This window comes from Lampetra planeri, chromosome 75 (genome assembly GCF_965212315.1).
Source record: "Lampetra planeri chromosome 75, kcLamPlan1.2.h2, whole genome shotgun sequence".
NCBI lineage: Eukaryota > Metazoa > Chordata > Hyperoartia > Petromyzontiformes > Petromyzontidae > Lampetra > Lampetra planeri.
This window is the reverse complement of record NC_136180.1, coordinates 485,503-503,744: the sequence shown is the minus strand read 5'-3', so window position 1 is coordinate 503,744 and position 18,242 is coordinate 485,503. Positions and strand designations below refer to the sequence as shown.

The following is an 18,242-nucleotide window of genomic DNA, read 5'->3' as shown; positions in this document are numbered from 1 at the left end:
ACACCGCTCTCAGTCGCTGGAGGTGCTCCTCAAAAGTCCGACTGAAGACGATGATATCGTCGAGATAAATCAAACAGGTATCCCATTGGAGGCCCGACAAAACCAATTCCATGAGTCTCTGGAACGTGGCGGGAGCGGAATGTAAGCCCATGGGCAAACGGTTGAATTCAAATAGGCCACCAGGTGTCCGGAAAGCGGTTTTAGGTTTAGACTCGTTATCGAGTGGCAATTGCCAAAATCCGGAAAGCAGATCGAGTGTGGAAAAAAACTGTGCTCCCGCCAAGGCATCCAGCGACTCATCCATCCTGGGGAGCGGATACGCATCCGCCATCGAGATTTTGTTTAAGCGGCGGAAATCGACACAAAACCGCAAGGACCCGTCCTGTTTTTTAACTAGGACAATAGGAGCACCCCACGGACTAGAAGAGGGCGAAATGATATCGGCCGCCAACATATCATTAACCGCCGATTGCACATGCTCCTTCTCGGCTGGGCTGAGCCGGAAGGGATTCTGAGGAATAGGGGCCGCGTCCCCTGTAGCTATGTGGTGGCGCAACAGGTCCGTGCAGCCGATATCGTACTTATGTTTGCTGAACACGTCAGCAAACTCGAGTAGCAAACCCCTCAATGCTCCCAATTGCACTTTGGACAAGTTAGCAGAACCGGCACACAACGAGTCCAACCACTCTGTCCCCTCATCACTTGGAGGATGCGACTCGACAGTGAAATCTGCTTGAGCCACGAGCCGTTCCTCAACGGGTAGCGGCGCGGCGTGAGCCAGCACCGTTCCCTGCGCAATTACGGCCGGCCGCGACCCCGTATTCAGGACCATTACGAACGGCTCACTGTCCCCTCTCACCATGGTCTGAGCAACCGCTAAGTCGAGGCTCCTTCTGGCCCTGTTAGACGGCCCCAACAGCACCCCCTGTGCCTCCGCACCCACCTCGAGTGGTTTCCTCAACCGAAGGGGTACCAACATTTGCGATCCCGGGGGCACCCGTACAGTCTGAGTTGCCAGCGCCTGCACCGTCGCACAAACCGTGCGTATTTTGGTAGGGCTCGTCAAGAACGCAACCGGCCGACCTGACGGAAGCTCAATGCAGGCCTGATCTATGAGAATTTTGATGGGCATTTTGGACAAAAAGTCCGTACCTAGCAAACAGGGAACGGCCAGCGATGATGATACAAAAATAGGGCCCGCCAATTTGATGTCACCAATGCAAATAGTCGCCCGAATCTGGCCGATGATCCCCAGGGATCCCCCATTCGCCGCATAAAATGGCACGTCCACTGGCAGAAGGGGTCTACTTTGGACGGGAAGAATGTTATAAATAAGGTCCGAGATGATAGTGGCCGACGCACCCGTGTCCACAAGCACCCGGACCTCAACCCCGTCAATAAACCCCGTTACCACGGACGACCCGGCCGACGCAGCCACTATCCTGTGGGCCAATTCGGACCACTCGACTGCTTGCGGGCCGTGTACGGACCCCCCTCGCCGAAGTGAACCCCCGGCACCCAGCCGCGAACCCCCCACCGCCAAGCGGCGACCCGAATGTGCCGTGTTTGTGGACCGAGCGTGTGAGGTGCCGCGACTTGCCGGGTTTTGTTGGGATGACTTGTGGGCCTGGTCGTCGTCCCGACGTGGTCCTGTGGCACGCTGACGCGGGGCCCGGCACCCGGCTGCGACGTGACCCCGAAGGCCGCAGTTGTAGCAGACGACGAGGGACATCGTAGGTTTCGGTTGCTCCAGCTTGCGGGATGAACGTGTGGGCGAACGACCTCCCGTTCTCCACTCCCCCGGACGCGATGCAGCGAAGGCCTGCTCCTGATCCGCAGCTGGCTGAGGTTCGGCGATCGTGGCGGCCAGTGCCCTGTTCCCCGCCCATTTGCAGACGACCCCCGGCTTGCGTTTGAGGACCTCGTACGCGTGAATGCTCGTGGCGATCGCCAGGGAGCAGATATCCATTTCGTCCACCACATTGATGGGGACCCCCAACTCGTGGGCCAACGCCAGCAGCTGCTCCGTCACCATGGCGTCCTTCCCCTCCTTGTCCATGCGGGGAAAAGCTGCGTCCGCCAAGGCGAGCAGTGCCGTGCGATAGGCGAGCGTCGTTTCTCCAGCCACCTTCCGCCGATCGTAGAACTGGTGGCGACAGGTGGAGGGCGGTCCGAACACCTTCGCCATCAGGTGTAGTGCGGCCTGGAGCGTAGAGCGGGACGACCTTGCAGCAGATGTGAAGGCTGCAAGTGCGTCGTCGTCGAGCATCGCTGGCAACGCACGCAGGGCAGTGGTGTCGGACCACCCCGACATTTCCTGATGAGCGAGGAACCTTCGTTGGAAGGCTCCCCAGTCGCCCCCATCCGCCTTGAACGCCGACAGCGCGGGCAATCTTTGCTGGAGGACCCGATCGTCGTCGACGTCGGAGAGATTTTCCCGCGCTCCGCTGTAGTTGTGTAAAATGTCGGCTCGGTCGTCAGGCGCAAAATGGAGAGCTCCGGCGCGCGCTGATGACGTGGGCTGCGCTGAGCGGAGGTCTCCGGCCACGTGGAGTCCGTGCTTCCCGCCAATCGATGGCGGCCCCTCAAAAACGGCGGCAACTTCCAGACTTTTGGCGCGAAGCGCCTTTTGGCGGGATCCTTCCAACGTCGCTTTCTCCAGCAACCCCGCAGCCGTTTTTTCGCTCGCCGGAACGGAGATGTCCGCCAAGACAGCGGCGGCGGCGAGTAGCAACTCCGCCAACCGGGAGTGTGCGTCTTGGAGGCTGGTGTCGGAGGCGAGCGGAGCGTCGGCCATCACCGCGAAGTGCTGCATCGGCGGCAACTCCTCGTCCTCTCCTCCCGAGGTTGGTGTCCCCGGTACGCCGTCGTCGTCCCGACCTCGCTCGTGGGTACGGGTAGTCTTCCTCGTGTCCATTCTTCTTGAAGACAGGTTTACTTCTGACGCCAGTTGTAATGTAGTAACTCGGCGGGAGACGACTTCACGGGTAGCACACTCTTTATTTTACCAAACTCGTTCACAGGTGACTAACACCCACTTAGTATCCCGGGTGACAAACACCCACTTAGTATCTCGGGTGACAAACACCCACTTAGTATCTCGGGTGACAAACACCCACTTAGTATCTCGGGTGACAAACACCCACTTAGTATCTCGGGTGACAAACACCCACTTAGCTACCCTGGCGACTAACGCCCACTGAGCTACTCGGGTGACCAACACCCACTTAGCTACCCTGGCGACTAACGCCCACTGAGCTACTCGGGTGACCAACACCCACTTAGCTACTCGGCGACTAACGCCCCCTGAGCTGCTCGGGTGACCAACACCCACTTAGCTACTCGGCGACTAACGCCCACTGAGCTACTCGGGACACTCCCTGCCCGGGGTGTCCGTCTTGACTGTGGGTCCCCAGCCCGACCCACGTGGGCGTCGGACCCCGGGTCCCACAGTCTCGCCTCCGAGCCACACAGGGCCCCGGTCCCTACAAGGACGGCGGGACTAGGGGTCTCGGGGCACTAGGTCTTCAACTCCGTCTTCTGGTCTTCAACTGGGTAACTCTCCCCGAGTGCTCTCGCGCGTCCCCCTTTATACCCCACCTGCGGACGTCGCTGCGAGCACCCATCCTATTCGACCAATCACTGGGCGCTGGCTACGATCCTGTTTTCCCACATCTCAGCATGCCTCACCACCCACGCCGCGCCGCCCCGTCATCTGTCACTCCCGGCGCGCGCGTCCACACCACGCCCACAACGCGTGCCCAACCCCGCACCCCGCGCCGCCCCGTGATCCATCACTGTCACAGTCGGCGCACGTCAACACCACCACTACAGTAGTATGTATTGTAGTGTATAGTGTGATAGTGTGGGTGAGCGCTGTCGTGCCAGGGTTTGCCGAAGTGGTTGAGGTTAAATTTCGATTTAAAGCTTTCGTGACTGCAGGGATTCAACTTCTTGATTCTTTCGGTAAAGTCACGTAGAAGGGAAATAATAAAATAATAAAAATAAAACATAATAAAATCATTCTCACGACGTTTCGGCCACAACGCAAGCAGCTGTCCTCAGGTGAAGAACAGGTTTGTCGGGAAGACGTGACTTTACCGAAAGAATCAAGAATATGGTTCAGGTTACGTGAGGTAAGGGGGTTAGGGGGGAGAATCTAACAACATCTCCCCACCACCTTCTGGAAGCAACAACGGCGCCACTCACTCTGGGCTTGACTTGGGGTGGGATGTAAATTGGTCAGTCAGGACAGGCCACGTGGCGTGGGGTGAAGGTGACAGTCGATGGGGCTATGCCGTGATTGTTTGCAGGTGTTGCCAACAAAAATTCAGGTTTAATACAGTATAGTATAGGAGTGTATAGTAGTGTAGTGTATAGTGAAGTGTATAGTAGTGTGGCCCCCAAAAATCAACCCCTCATCCACGTCGTGAAGTATGGTTGAGTGGTTCGATCACCCTGGCCGCTTCGGTAATCATGAAGGCCTCTCTGGGCTCACCTGGAAACGCGCTGACCAACGTTGCTCCGGTAAGCCACTTAGGCTAAGGGGAGTAAACCTGGATACCAAGGGGCCAACGGCTCACTCCGGTGGGGCAGATGAGCTGCGGTCCAGATGGCCAATGGCACATGGTGGAGGAGCCACTGGATGTCTCGTTCTTTAGGACAAACCTTCCAATCGCCTTCGTTTCCTGCCTTGCCATTGGACCCAGGCTTGGCTCCTGGCTCAGCTCTGTGCGGTAGCCTGGTGAGCAACAGACACTGCACATAAATTCCTTCACGCACTGGCACCCTCCAGGAACAGTGCCATCTAACCCCCACATTACATACGCAAAGTCCTTGGGCGATTGGCAAGCGGCAAGCGGAGCACGCCTTTGCAGCTAGAAGCTCCAAGTCACAAGCCAGCACCAAGTCACAAGGCGGCAGCTATTAGAAAGTCGTCATGCACTCGGATTAGGCAGGAGTGCATCCCGGCAGCTGTAGCTGTGACTGAGCATCCCGCAAGTAAATATTCTGGTCACCCCAAACTGGGGATAGGGCTAGCAAAGGTGCCCTAAACGTAGTCTGCCGAGCAACATCCTGTCTGGCTGACCGCGACTAGAGGGAGCATCAATACTTAGTCGAAACAAGAAGTATAACCTAAACATTGGATCCTGGAATGTCAGGACCCTCACCGACAACCCAAATTCGCACTATCCAGAGCGCAGAACGGCAAATGTGGCATGCGAGCGGAGATGGTTTAACATCCATATTGCCGCCCTCAGCAAAACCCGTCTGGCTGATGAAAGGCAACCTGACCAAGCTAAGTGGAGGGTACACCTTCTTTTGGAAGAGTAAACCTGCAGATGAACCACACCTGCATGCCATCGGTCTTGCAATCGACAACAAGCTCGTCAACAACCTCAATGGGCTCCCAATTGGTATCAATGAGAGTTTTATGACCCTACGCCTGACCAACACTTAACCATCATCGGCACCTACGCACCAGGACTGGACTCTGAGGAAGACACCAAGGAGATCTACCACAGCCAACTCAACCAAATCTTTCAGAGTACACCGAAAACTGATGAGCTGATTCTTCTCAGCATTTTGGGAGAGACTACCAAATGTGGAATGGCGTAATCGGGAAAAAGGGACTTGGAAAGTTCAACTCTAATGGTCACCTTCTAGTAACAACCTGCTCTCAACACGACTTGAAAATCACCAACACCCTCTTCAGGCAGATGAATAGGTTTAAGACCCCATGGTGCCACCCTCGATCACACCAATGGCATTTACTGGACTACGTGATTTTCAGGAAGCTTAATAGCAAAAATGTCCGCATTACTCATGCCATGATCAAGGCAGACATTTGCTTGTCTGATTACAGACTAATTCAATTAGTGATAACTATCGAACTAGCCCACAAATACATCAACCGAACAAAGCTACGGAGGAAAATATTCATTATAATCAGACTTTAAGACCCAGCAGTACAGGCTTACTGAAATAATTGTCTCAAAGACTCAGAGCCAACGAGGCTTCAGGAAATGTTGACGAGTATTGGACACAACTGAAGACAACAGCCCTAGCCAGCTGTGGTTTGATGACAACGACCATGAAATCACAGGCCTCTTGACAAGTGGAAAGTATTCATCACCTGGCAACAACACAAACACTCTAGACAGAATAAAGCAAGCATACAAGGAGGCCAAATCTGACGCAAAGACCGAAATCTGGGAACTGAAGGACAACTGGTTCAGAAACAAAGCTATAAAAATACGAAATCTTGCAGATGCCAAGAACTCATATACATTTTTAAGGCAAACAAAGTCTTCTATGGACCATCAAAATAGAGCCTCGCACCACTCCAGTCTAAGCATTGGACAAAAATGTTCAAAGGCAAATATGTAATTAACTTCCACTGGCAAGAACACTTCAGCAGTCTATTCAATTCTAGATTTGAAGCTTTCGTGACTGCAAGGAATCATATTTTTAGGTTTTTTCGGTAAAGTCACGTAGGTAAAACATCAAAATTAATGAAAATAAAATAAAACAAAAATCACGACGTTTCGGAGGCAACACAAGTCTCCGTCATCAGGTGGGACCGTCACAGCCAGATTAGATGCAGCTAATCTGGCTGTGACGGTCCCACCTGATGACGGAGACATGTGTTGCCTCCGAAACGTCGTGATTTTTGTTTTATTTTATTTTCATTAATTTTGATGTTTTACCTACGTGACTTTACCGAAAAAACCTAAAAATATAACAGTCTATTCAACCGCAACGCTGTTTGAAGTGGCCAAAGCTGCCAAGCAGATGCACGAGAAGAAAGCCAGTGCACCAGACCAGATACCTGCTGAGATTTACAAACATGGAAGACAATGCCTGCTAAAACACGTGCACTCTCTCATATCCATGATCTGGAATGATGAAGACCTTCCCAACAAACTGAAAGATGCCATCATTGTCACCATCTTCAAGAGAGGTGACAAGTCAGACTGGTAGGCACAGAGGATTGTCTCTTCTTGTCACCGCTGGCAAAATACTTGCAAGAATTCTACTAAACAGACTTCTACCCTTTGCTGAAAAACTCCGTTCCGAATCCCAGCGGCTTCCAACCCAGCAGGGGAACTTCAGGCATGATCTTCTCAGCCCGTCACATCCAAAAGAAGTGCCAGGCACAGACCTTCTTCAATCTGACTAAAGCTTTCGACACGGTTAATCGTGAAGCACTATGGAGAATCCTTCTAATATATGGCTGCCCAACAAAATGTGTCTTCTGCTTGATGGTATGAAGGCTGTCTTCCTCTCGGATGGTGAAACCACAGAGCCAATCGAGGTAAGGATCGGTGGGAGGCAAAGCTGTGTTATTGCACCGACTCTTTTCTCCATCTTCCTTGCCGGAATGCTTCACCTGAGAGGGAGCAGACTCACCAGAGGCATACATATCACGTATAGGACAGACAGGAACATATTCAACATCAAACGTTTCAAAGCCAAGTCGAAAATCTCAATCACAACGGTTGTTGGATTCTAATATGCAGATGGTGCCCAAGTCAGCGCCTGCTCAGAAGCTGACCTTCAGGCCATTGTCAACATATGTACAGAAGCTTACAGCATGATGGGTCTAACACTCAATACCAGCAAAACAATTATCCTTTTTCAACAAGCTCAGGGAGCACACCTACCACCCCCTAAAATCATTACAAACAAGGCAATACTAGTAAAAGTTTCCAGTTTCCCATACTTAGGCAGCCATCTCTCCAGCAATGTCTTAATTTATTATGAAATACACCATCGGATTGCTCGAGCAAGTGCTGCCTTCGGCAAGCTTAAGAACAGGATCTTTGAAGACGAAGACATTACCACCAAGACCAACGTGGTTGTTTATAATTCTGTGATCATTCCTATCCTGCTATATACGGTGCAGAAACTAGGGCCGCCTATCACAAACACATCATACCCCTCGAAAAAAGTAATTAACGCTGCCTCAGGTAAATAATAAACATCAGCTGGGAAGAGAGACAAACTAACATAATTGTCCTGGAGTGATCCAACTCATCTAATATAGAAGCCACCATCATGAAGCACCAACTCAGATGGACAGGCCGCCTCATGCAGATGAATGACTCGAGGCTTCCTGAGAAGCTCAGGGATGGATCCCGTGCCCCTGGAGGCCAAAAGAAGCATTTCCATGACAACCTTAAATACACCTCAAGCGAAGCTGCATAGAACCAAACAACTGGGAAATCGATGCCCTTGATAGACCATCATCGAGGGCCAAAATCAACAATGGAACTCAACACTTTGAGTTCGAAGAGAGTTCATAGCCGGGAAAAGAGCACGCCGCACAGTACACACACCGGAGGCAGAGTCAACAAGTCCGATCTCCAGGATGAACCATCCCTGCCCCCCACTTCGTCAAGATCTGCAGCCCACGAATCGGCCTGTTCAGCCACCTCCAGATCCGAGGCCAGCCAGGCCCACCTCACAACCCGGACAAGCGACACCTGTGTATTGACATAGAATCAGTCACGTAGCAGCATAGTGCTGGTTGCTGGCAGGGAAGGGGATCTGCAGCTTACAGCAGAGAGGGATCTAAGGGAAAGGTCACGGAAGGGGCACATCTAAAACCCGCTAGTAGGTTTCAGAAGGGGGTGTGGCTGGAGGTGGAGCCAGGCCACGCTGGCAGTATAAGAGGGGTATATTCTTAGGTTTTTTCGGTAATGTCACGTAGGTGCTGTGACTGTTCCACCTGAAGACGGAAGCTTGTGTTGCCTCCGAAACGTCCTGATTTTTATTTTATTTTTACTTTTATTAATTTTTATTTTTTACCTACGTGACTTTACCGAAAAAACCTAAGAATATGAATACTTGCAGTCACGAAAGCTTAAAATCTAGAAAGTATAAGAGGGGCCCTGGGAGGGGAGCTCGGGGCTGTCGTGTGGAGTGGGATCCCGTCGCGCTGCTGGAGTCTTCGCCGCCGTCTCCGTCTTCACCATCTCGGCGTCGCCAGTCAGGCAGTCTACCAGCTGTCCAGGAGTCGGTAGTACTCTGTGATCTGTGTGATTTGTCTACGTGCGGGGGCGCTGTGTCGATGCGTGGAGTTATTATCCGCCAATGCTTGATTTGCGCGCTTGGGCAAAGTGTCCCAAGGCATAGTTAATACATTCTAAATTTCGTTAAGGCTCGCTCCATATTTCGGATTGGGCTATTGTCCATATTTATGCCATCGTTAAAGCATTGATTGAAAGTCTGCATTGGTGACTCTCTACTATTGAGGGAATCGCATGGGAGGGAAAATAGATCCGAACTCCTTTCTCTTTCCCATATTAATAAACAAGTATAACCCGTAAAAACAAAGTTTTTCACTATAAATCCTTTATATGCGTGGCGGCTAGAGTCCTCTCGTCCTCTGGCTTGAGATGGCTGCCACCTATGGGTCAGATGATTGCATGGCAGCATTAAGCAATTGGTAATTAAATATAATTTTTTTGTCCTAAAAAGTGTAAAAGTTTGGAAAAATAATTTCACGAACATTAATTGTCACGCACAACGAGTCTGTGTGGAAAATGTCAGCTCGATTGGATCACGGGAAGTGGGTTAAAAAACGACCGAAAGATTTGCACGGTCCTAAGCATGCAAGCAAGTGAACTTAATATAAAGGATTTAAAAAGAACAACCCTCACATGTAGTAGTGTAGTGTCTAGTGTATATCAGTGTAGCGTATCATGGAGTACGTGTAGTGTGTGTAGTAATATTGAACTTCTTTTGCACCGAACGTAGCCAACCACGCTAATCGGAGATGCGGCGGAAAAACAACAAACTAAACACAACATAAACAACAACAAGCATGTCTAAAATTAACCCGTAAAAACTAAGTTTTTCACTATAAATCCTTTATATGCGTGGCAGCTAGAGTCCTCTCGTCATCTGGCTTGAGATGGCTGCCACCTATGGGTCAGATGATTGCCTGCCACCATTAAGCAATTGGTAATTAAATATAATATTTTTTTCCCTAAAAAGTGTAAAGTTATGGAAAAAATTTTCACGAAAATAAATTGTCACGCACAACGAGTCTGTGTGCAAAATGTCAGCTCGATTGGATCACGGGAAGTGGGTTAAAAACGACCGAAAGATTTGCACGGTCGTAAGCGCGCAAGCAAGCAAGCAAGTGAACTTAATATAAAGGATTTAAAAAAAGAGAGCTCTCAGTGTAGTATACACTGAGAACTAGTAGCAGGTGTTTGAGGGAGCTCTCCCCTCACTCTGCTTTGTACAACCCCTACAGTGTAGTGTATAGTGTATTGTGTAGTCGTGTAGTAGTATATAGTAGTGTGTTGTGTAGTGGTATTTAGTAGTGTAGTGTGTAGTAGTGTAGTGTCTAGTAGTATAGTAATATACAGTAGTGTAGTGTATAATAGTGTCGTGTATAGTAGTGTATATTGTAGTGTATAGTGTAGCATATAGTAGTACATAGTGTAGTATATACTGTAGTATCTGTATTGTATAGTAGTATAACGTAGTATCTGTAGTATATATGTGTAGGACTTGAAATATAACGCGCCACGCGTTGTTGTTCTGTTGCTATGCAAGCGAGCAGTGTACAGTGGGGGGTATCTGAGGACGGGGTTGTTGTTGTCGGGGTATGAGGGAGACATCGTTAAGAGACGCGACAGGTGTTAAGGGTAACCGAGGACGCAGGCCGGTGATTGGTTAGGAGGGTGAGTAGCTGTGATCTCTACATTGGGTCAAACTTAACATCTCTGAATGTTCGACGGCTTGTGCACCAGATCTTATTTATTCATGATGTACTTGCAAAAAAATCCGCAAATTACCTGCTGGATCTCATCTCTGTTTCAAAGAACAAATTTTACCTAAGGTCTACACTCATTTACCAGCTTAACATTCCCTATTGCCGTACATATACTGGAGGAAGGGCCTTTGCTATTGATGCCCCCAGGGTCTGGAATGCTGTTGCCAATAAATTGAAACTTGAGTCACTACCTATGAGATCTTCACTCAAAACTGCACTAGAGGAGTTGTACACCCCTAGCTGCCAGTGCTATTCAGTGGCCTATAATAAAATGTTTCGCTCCGGATGATCGCTACAAAGTATGACCTGTGTTTTGATTTAGTGTGCTGATCTTAAAGGTGCATTGAAAAATTATAATACTCCTATTGATGCTCCTGCTGTTGTGGAGTGGCTCATGCAGCCAGCTATGGCTGCACGGTTTTGGTAATACATGTTTATGCCATTTATTGTGAAAATTCCATCACAGTTCCTATGATTGCTTTTTCATTGCTTTCATGGCTTTATTTTGGTGATTTCGAAAAGTGTATTGGTTTAGCCATGTTTGTTTGTTGTAGTACAGAGTTAGACTGATGGCCTTAATCTAAGTTGTCGTATGGTTGTTGTTGTTTGACTTGCATCCCACTGGGATTTTTGCACACAGCGTTGGTGTACGGTGATTTTTCTGCAATATTTTGCTGTCTTTTCTTGGATTTTCTGTTTGCACTTAGTCACATGTTTTTGTTTTTTGTTTGTTGCGGTTGCACCCGATTCAAGAGCCGAATGGCTCACAGGGCTACACCTAATAAATGAACTTGAACTTGAGCTAATGACCGGCGCCGCTCTGGCGGCAATAACAAGGTCACGTGAGGCTGGGGGCCTGGGGGCGAGTGACGAAGGGGGGGGGGGGGTGAGATAATTGATTGGGACTGATTGGTGCGGGGATAAAAGTCACAGCGTAACGGAGAGACGAGAGTCTTGGTTAGAGTTGGAGTGATTGGTGCCCGGGAGAGAGGAGCAGCAGTGAGTAGGGATAGATACGATAAGGGTAATAGTGGATAGAGGGAACACAGAGTACGGTAGCAGTGGATAGAGAGAACACAGAGTACGGTAGCAGTGGTAGCAGTGCATTGGAGTACAGAGTAGGGTAGCAGCGGAGTAACGGACCTTCGGAGAGAAGGAGAGAGGGCGAGCAGAATCGCGGAGCGAGCGAACGGAGAGACATAGAGTGTCGTTGATGGCGGATGGTGCAACGGAGCGAACGGGGAGACACGGAGCGATAATGAGGAGGAGGTGTGAACTCTGAAGCGTGAATAAACGGAACGAGAAAGACAACGGGAGAACGAGTCCTACATATGTAAGTCGGTAGAACTTCTGTGGCACCATGCGTAGCCGACCGCGCTACCCGCAGGTGTGTGAGGGAGCTCTCCCCTCTGTGCAACCCCTACAGTGTAGTGTATAGTGTATTGTGAAGTCGTGCAGTGTGTAGTGTGTAGTAGTATTTAGTAGTTTCGTGTGTAGTAGTATATAGTAGTGTGTTGTGTAGTAGTATTTAGTAGTGTAGTAGTATATAGTAGTGTAGCATATAGTAGTATATAGTATATTCTTGGTTCTTTTGGTAAAGTCACGTAGAATGGAAATAATAAAAAAATATAAATAAAACATAATAAATTACTTTATTATGTTTTATTTGTATTATTTTATTATTATTAAATTACTTTCTTATGTAAAATTTTTATTATTTTATTATTTCCATTCTACGTGACTTTACCGAAAGAACCAAGAAGATGAATGCCTGCAGTCACGAAAGCTTTAAATCGAAAATTAGTATATAGTAGTTTAGTAGTATGTAGTAGTAGAATATATAGTCGTGTATAGTGTCTATATATGTGAGTATATAGAACTAACTGCTCTGTGCAACTACCTCACACAGAGGAGACGTCGACCTACTGGTGGAATTTCTGCGCAGGTAAACGATGACGTCACCACGCCTCCACGTGATCGCTTGTGTGGTGACGCTGCGATGATGCTGTTTGATGGTGACGCTCTCTAATGGTGATGGTGAAGCAGTAGTGTGTAGTAGTGTATAGTGTAGTATATAGTAGTGTAGTGTGGAATAATGTAGTGCATAGTGCAGTATATTGTAGTGCAGTCTGTTGTAGTGTATAGTAGTGTAGTATATAGTGTAGTATATAGTGTATTAGTGTATAGTAGTGTATTGTATAGTGTAGTATCTAGTAGTGGATAGTAGTGTAGTGTACAGTATAGTAGTGTAGGATATATTAGTGTAGTTTGTAGATGTACAGTGAGGGAAAAAAGTATTTGATCCCCTGCTGATTTTGTACGTTTGCCCACTGACAAAGAAATTATCAGTCTATAATTTTAATGGTAGGGTTATTTGAAAAGTGAGAGACAGAATAACAACAAAAACATCCAGAAAAACGCATGTCAAAAATGTTATAAATTGATTTGCATTTTAATGAGGGAAATAAGTATTTGACTCCTCTGCAAAACATGACTTAGTACTTGGTGGCAAAACCCTTGTTGGCAATTACAGAGGTCAGACGATGTGAAAAAGGAATAGCGCTTGCTCATCGCGGGGCTTACGGCGTGGTGCCTGGCTATTTTTAAATCCTTTATATTAAGTTCACTTGCTTGCTTGCTTGCGTGCTTACGTGTTTGCTTGCTTGCTTACGACCGTGCAAATCTTTCGGTCGTTTTTTAACCCACTTCCCGTGATCCAATCGAGCTGACATTTTGCACACAGACTCGTTGTGCGTGACAATTTATTTGCGTGAAAATTTTTTTCTAAATTTTCCACTTATTAGGAAAAAAAAAAATTTCACTAACACAATCATGTATTTTTCCTAAACACAGAAAATTATTCAAGAAAAAAACAAAAATGTACAATATAAACAATCATACAAAAACTGAAAACCTTATAATCCTTATATACGACTTTCCTTATATTTAATTTAAAATACCAATGTGATAAAAATGAAACTCTTACTCAAGAAAAACAGAAATGAATAACAAAATAAAACCGATCCCACGCATATAAAGGATGTATAGTGAAAAACTTTGTTTTTACGGGTTAAAATCTTTTGGTTACATATACCCCACCGTTGGAGAGCCAAGCGCGCAACCACACACAAACCCACAAACCCCACCACAATTTTTGACTTTTATATAGATGTGTCAACTCACCTTGATAGCAACTTCCTTTGATTTAAAGCTTTCGTGACTACAGGGATTCATATTCTTGGTTATTTCAGTAAACTCACGTAGAAGGGAAATAATAAAATAATATAAATATGAAACAATAAAAATTCTCACGACGTTTCGATTGCAACACAAGCAATCATCATCAGGTGTGAAATCCACAGCAAGAAAATTAGAAAAAAAATTTAATTTAATTTTTGAAATTTTCTTGCTGTGGATTTCACACCTGATGATGATTGCTTGTGTTGCAGTCGAAATGTCGTGAGAATTTTTATTGTTTCATATTTATATTATTTTATTATTTCCCTTCTACGTGACTTTACCGAAAGAACCAAGAATATAGCAACCTCCTTGTTCAATAATCACCTTGCAAATATTACATCAATAATGTTTGTGTGCTGACAACAGATATTAATATTCCTTGCTTCTTTCTCTAAACTCGCGTACATAGAAAACTGTTATTTTCATAATCACCTTGCAAATATTCAAATAATTTTGTTTGTGTGCTCACAACTAATATTTTTTAATTAACTTGGTCATTATTAATATACTTATTATTGTGTCAACTCACGTTGATAGAAACCTATTTTTTATACAGTAATCACCTTGCAAATATTACATTAGTAATGTTTGTGTGCAGACAACTAATATTTATCTTCCTTGATTCTTTCGCTAAACTCACATACATAGAAACCTGTTACTTTAATAATCACCTTGGAAATATAAAAAAAAAATGTGTGTGCTCACAACTAATATTTATTATTTAACTTGCCCATTATTAATATTTTTATTATTGTGTCACCTCACGTTGACAGAAACCATATGTTTAAATACTCACCTTGCAAATATTACATAAATTATTTTTCTCTGTGCAGCAAAAGAATATTTATATTCCTTACTTCTTTCGCTAAACTCACGCACATAGAAACCTGTTATTTAAATAATCATCTTCGAAATATTCAAATATATTTGTACGTGTGCTCACAACTAATATTTTTTTAAATTAACTTGCTCATTATTAATATTTTTATTGTGTCACCTCACGTTGATAGAAACCTATTTTTTTATTATCACCTTGCAAATATTACATTCATATATTTTTTTGTGCTGACAACTAACATATCGAAATTTACTTGGTCACTATTAATATATTTTTTTATTGTGTCTAAGTCCTTGTGTGCGTGTGGGTCCATGTGCGTGTCTGCCACCATGTGTGTGTGACTACGTCCGTGTGTGTGTATATCAGTCAATGTGTGTGCGAGTCGATGCGTGTGTACATGAGTTGATATATCTGTGTGTCAGTCGATGTGTGTGTGTTAGTGAATGTGTGTGCGTGGTGTGTGTGTGTGTGTACACAACTAATATTTAACTGTTAGGTTATTACATTTTTACGTAATAATGCGTGTCTAAGTCCATGTGTGCGTGTGAATCCATTAGTGTGCGTGTGAGTTGATGTGTGTGTCATTTGATGTGTGTGTGTTAGTCAATGTGTGTGCATGGTCTGTGTGTAGATAACTAATTATTTCAAATTTTGTTAGTACATTTTCTAATATTTATGTGTGTGTCTAAGTCCATGTGAGTCGATGTGTGTGTCTGCATCGATGTGTGTGTGTAAGTCAATGTGTCTGTGTGTGTACGTCGATGTGTGTGTGTGAGTCGATGTGTGTGTGAGTCCATGTGTGTTTGTAAGTCCATTTGTGTGTGTGAGTCGCTGTATGTGTGTACGTCGATATGTGTGTGTAACTCCATGTGTGTGTATCTAAAGTAATGTCTGTGTGAGTGAGTCTATATATGTGTGTGTGTAAGTCGATATATTTATGTGTGTGGGTCAATGTCCGTAAGTGTGTGTAAGTCGATGTGTGTGTCTGTCTTTTTCCCCCGGGCAACGCTGGGTAATTTCCCCTAGTAGTGTATATATGTGTGAGTAAGTAGAACTAAACTCTCTGTGCATCTCCCCCACACAGAGAAGAAGTCGACCAACTGGTGGAATTTCTGTGCAGGTAAACTTTGACGTCACCACACCTCCACGTGATCGCTTGTGTGGTGATGCTGCGATGAAGCTGTGCGATGGTGATAGTGTGTGATGGTGTAGTGTATACTGTAGTGTATTGTAGTGTACAGTGTAGTATATAGGTGTGTTGTAGTGTGGTAGTGTATAGTAGTGTAGTAGTATAGTAAATAGTAGTGGAGTAGTATATAGTAGTGTAATGTGTTGTAGTACATCGTTTTTACCTACGTGACTTTACCGAAAAAACCTAAGAATATGAATCATTGCAGTCACGAAAGCTTCAAATCTAGAAGTAGTGTAGTGTGTTATAATAGTATAGTGTAGTGTATTTGTGTAATGGGTTCGAATTAGGTGCACACACACACAGCTTGGAGGCAACGCTATTTATTAAACGGTAAGTAATATAACACTGTACATGAGGTGGTGACCACCTTCCTCAACTCACTAACACTCTGGAGCACGACACAGAGTGGACCAGGCAGGCGACGGGCTGCCTGGTCCAGGACGACGACCCGGGACGTGAGGACCGATGATGTCGTCTTCACTTCGGAGTTTCACAGCCCCGGCTCTGCGTTCACACCCCGCTTATATCCCCTCCGGCGTGGCCGGCTCCGCCCAGGCCACGCCTCCCTTCCCAGGCCACGCCTCCCTTCCCCCACCTCACGGGAGGTCTGGGTCCCTCCACCACGTGACCCCCCAGGCCACCCCCTTGGGGCACCCAGCCCTCGTACGGGCCGACACAGTAGTGACGTCCTATGTCACTACATTTGTAATGACTCTGACGACGATGTAATGAGAGACACTTTATTGGGACACAGCCACAATACGTGACCCTAGCGCTTCGTGCTTTTGTCTTCAGTTTGTAATTTCCTCCGAACGTCCCCACTCCTCGTGCTCTCCCCTTTTTAAATCCCTTATATTAAGTTCACTTGCTTGCTTGCTTGCGCGCATACGACCGTGCAAATATTTCGGTAGTTTTTTAAGCCACTTCCCATGATCCAATCGAGCTGACATTTTGCACACAGACTCGTTGTGCGTGACAATTTATTTTCGTGAAAATTTTTTCCAAAATTTTACACTTTTTAGGAAAAAATAAATTATATTTAATTACCAATTGCTTAATGGTGGCAGGCAATCATCTGACCCATAGGTGGCAGCCATCTCAAGCCAGAGGACGAGAGGACTCTAGCCGCCACGCATATAAAGGATTTATAGTGAAAAACTTTGTTTTTACGGGTTAATTTTATTAAATCCTTTATATTAAGTTCACTTGCTTGCTTGCTTGCGCGCTTACGACCGTGCAAATCTTTCGGTCGTTTTTTAATCCACTTCCCGTGATCCAATCGAGCTGACATTTTGCACACAGACTCGTTGTGCGTGACAATTTATTTTCGTGAAAATTTTTTCCAAAATTTTACACTTTTTAGGAAAAAATAAATTATATTTAATTACCAATTGCTTAATGGTGGCAGGCAATCATCTGACCCATAGGTGGCAGCCATCTCAAGCCAGAGGACGAGAGGACTCTAGCCGCCACGCATATAAAGGATTTATAGTGAAAAACGTTGTTTTTACGGGTTAATTTTTATACTCCTTGAGCTCCCTTCCTGGAACCTTTTGTCCTAGTTTTTCTCTGAGTCAGTCCCTCTCCTTCCCCTCTAACTGATCCTCTCTTTTTTTTCCTTGGTCGATCCTCGTTCAAAACCGTATTCCTCCTATCCCTTCCACGTGATCGCTTCTGTGGTGACTCTGTGATGACGCTGCTTGATGGTTATGTAGTGGTGGTATTGACGTGCGCCGACTGTGACAGTGATGGATCACGGGGCGGCGCGGGGTGCGGGGTTGGGCACGCGTTGTGGGCGTGGTGTGGACGCGCGCGCCGGGAGTGACAGATGACGGGGCGGCGCGGCGTGGGTGGTGAGGCACGATGAGATGTGGGAAAACAGGATCGTAGCCAGCGCCCGGCGATTGGTCGAATAAGTGGGTGCTCGCAGCGACGTCCGCAGGTGGGGTATAAAGGGGGACGCGCGAGAGCACTCGGGGAGAGTTACCCAGTTGAAGACCCGAAGACGGAGCTGAAGACCTAGTGCCCCGAGACCCCTAGTCCCGCCGTCCTTGTGGGGACCGGGGCCCTGTGTGGCTCGGAGGCGAGGCTGTGGGACCCGGGGTCCGACGCCCCCGTGGGTCGGGCTGGGGACCCACAGTCGAGACGGATACCCCGGGCAGGGAGTGTCCCGAGTA

At 46.8% G+C, this 18,242-nt stretch overlaps 1 protein-coding gene across 8 annotated transcripts in view; it reads left to right on the top strand.

Moving 5' to 3' along the window:
- Positions 1-18,242, top strand: part of LOC144737928 (interferon alpha-inducible protein 27, mitochondrial-like) — a 76,704-nt gene that overhangs the window by 13,632 nt on the left and 44,830 nt on the right. For 6 of the 8 annotated variants that reach the window (XM_078620812.1, XM_078620819.1, XM_078620814.1 and 3 more), the window contains 2 exons: positions 12,705-12,740; positions 15,958-15,993. In XM_078620812.1, coding sequence (XP_078476938.1) covers positions 12,705-12,740; positions 15,958-15,993 — 72 coding nt within the window. The remainder of the gene's footprint in view (positions 1-12,704; positions 12,741-15,957; positions 15,994-18,242) is intronic. The other 2 variants (XM_078620818.1, XM_078620816.1) reach the window with 1 other exon arrangement.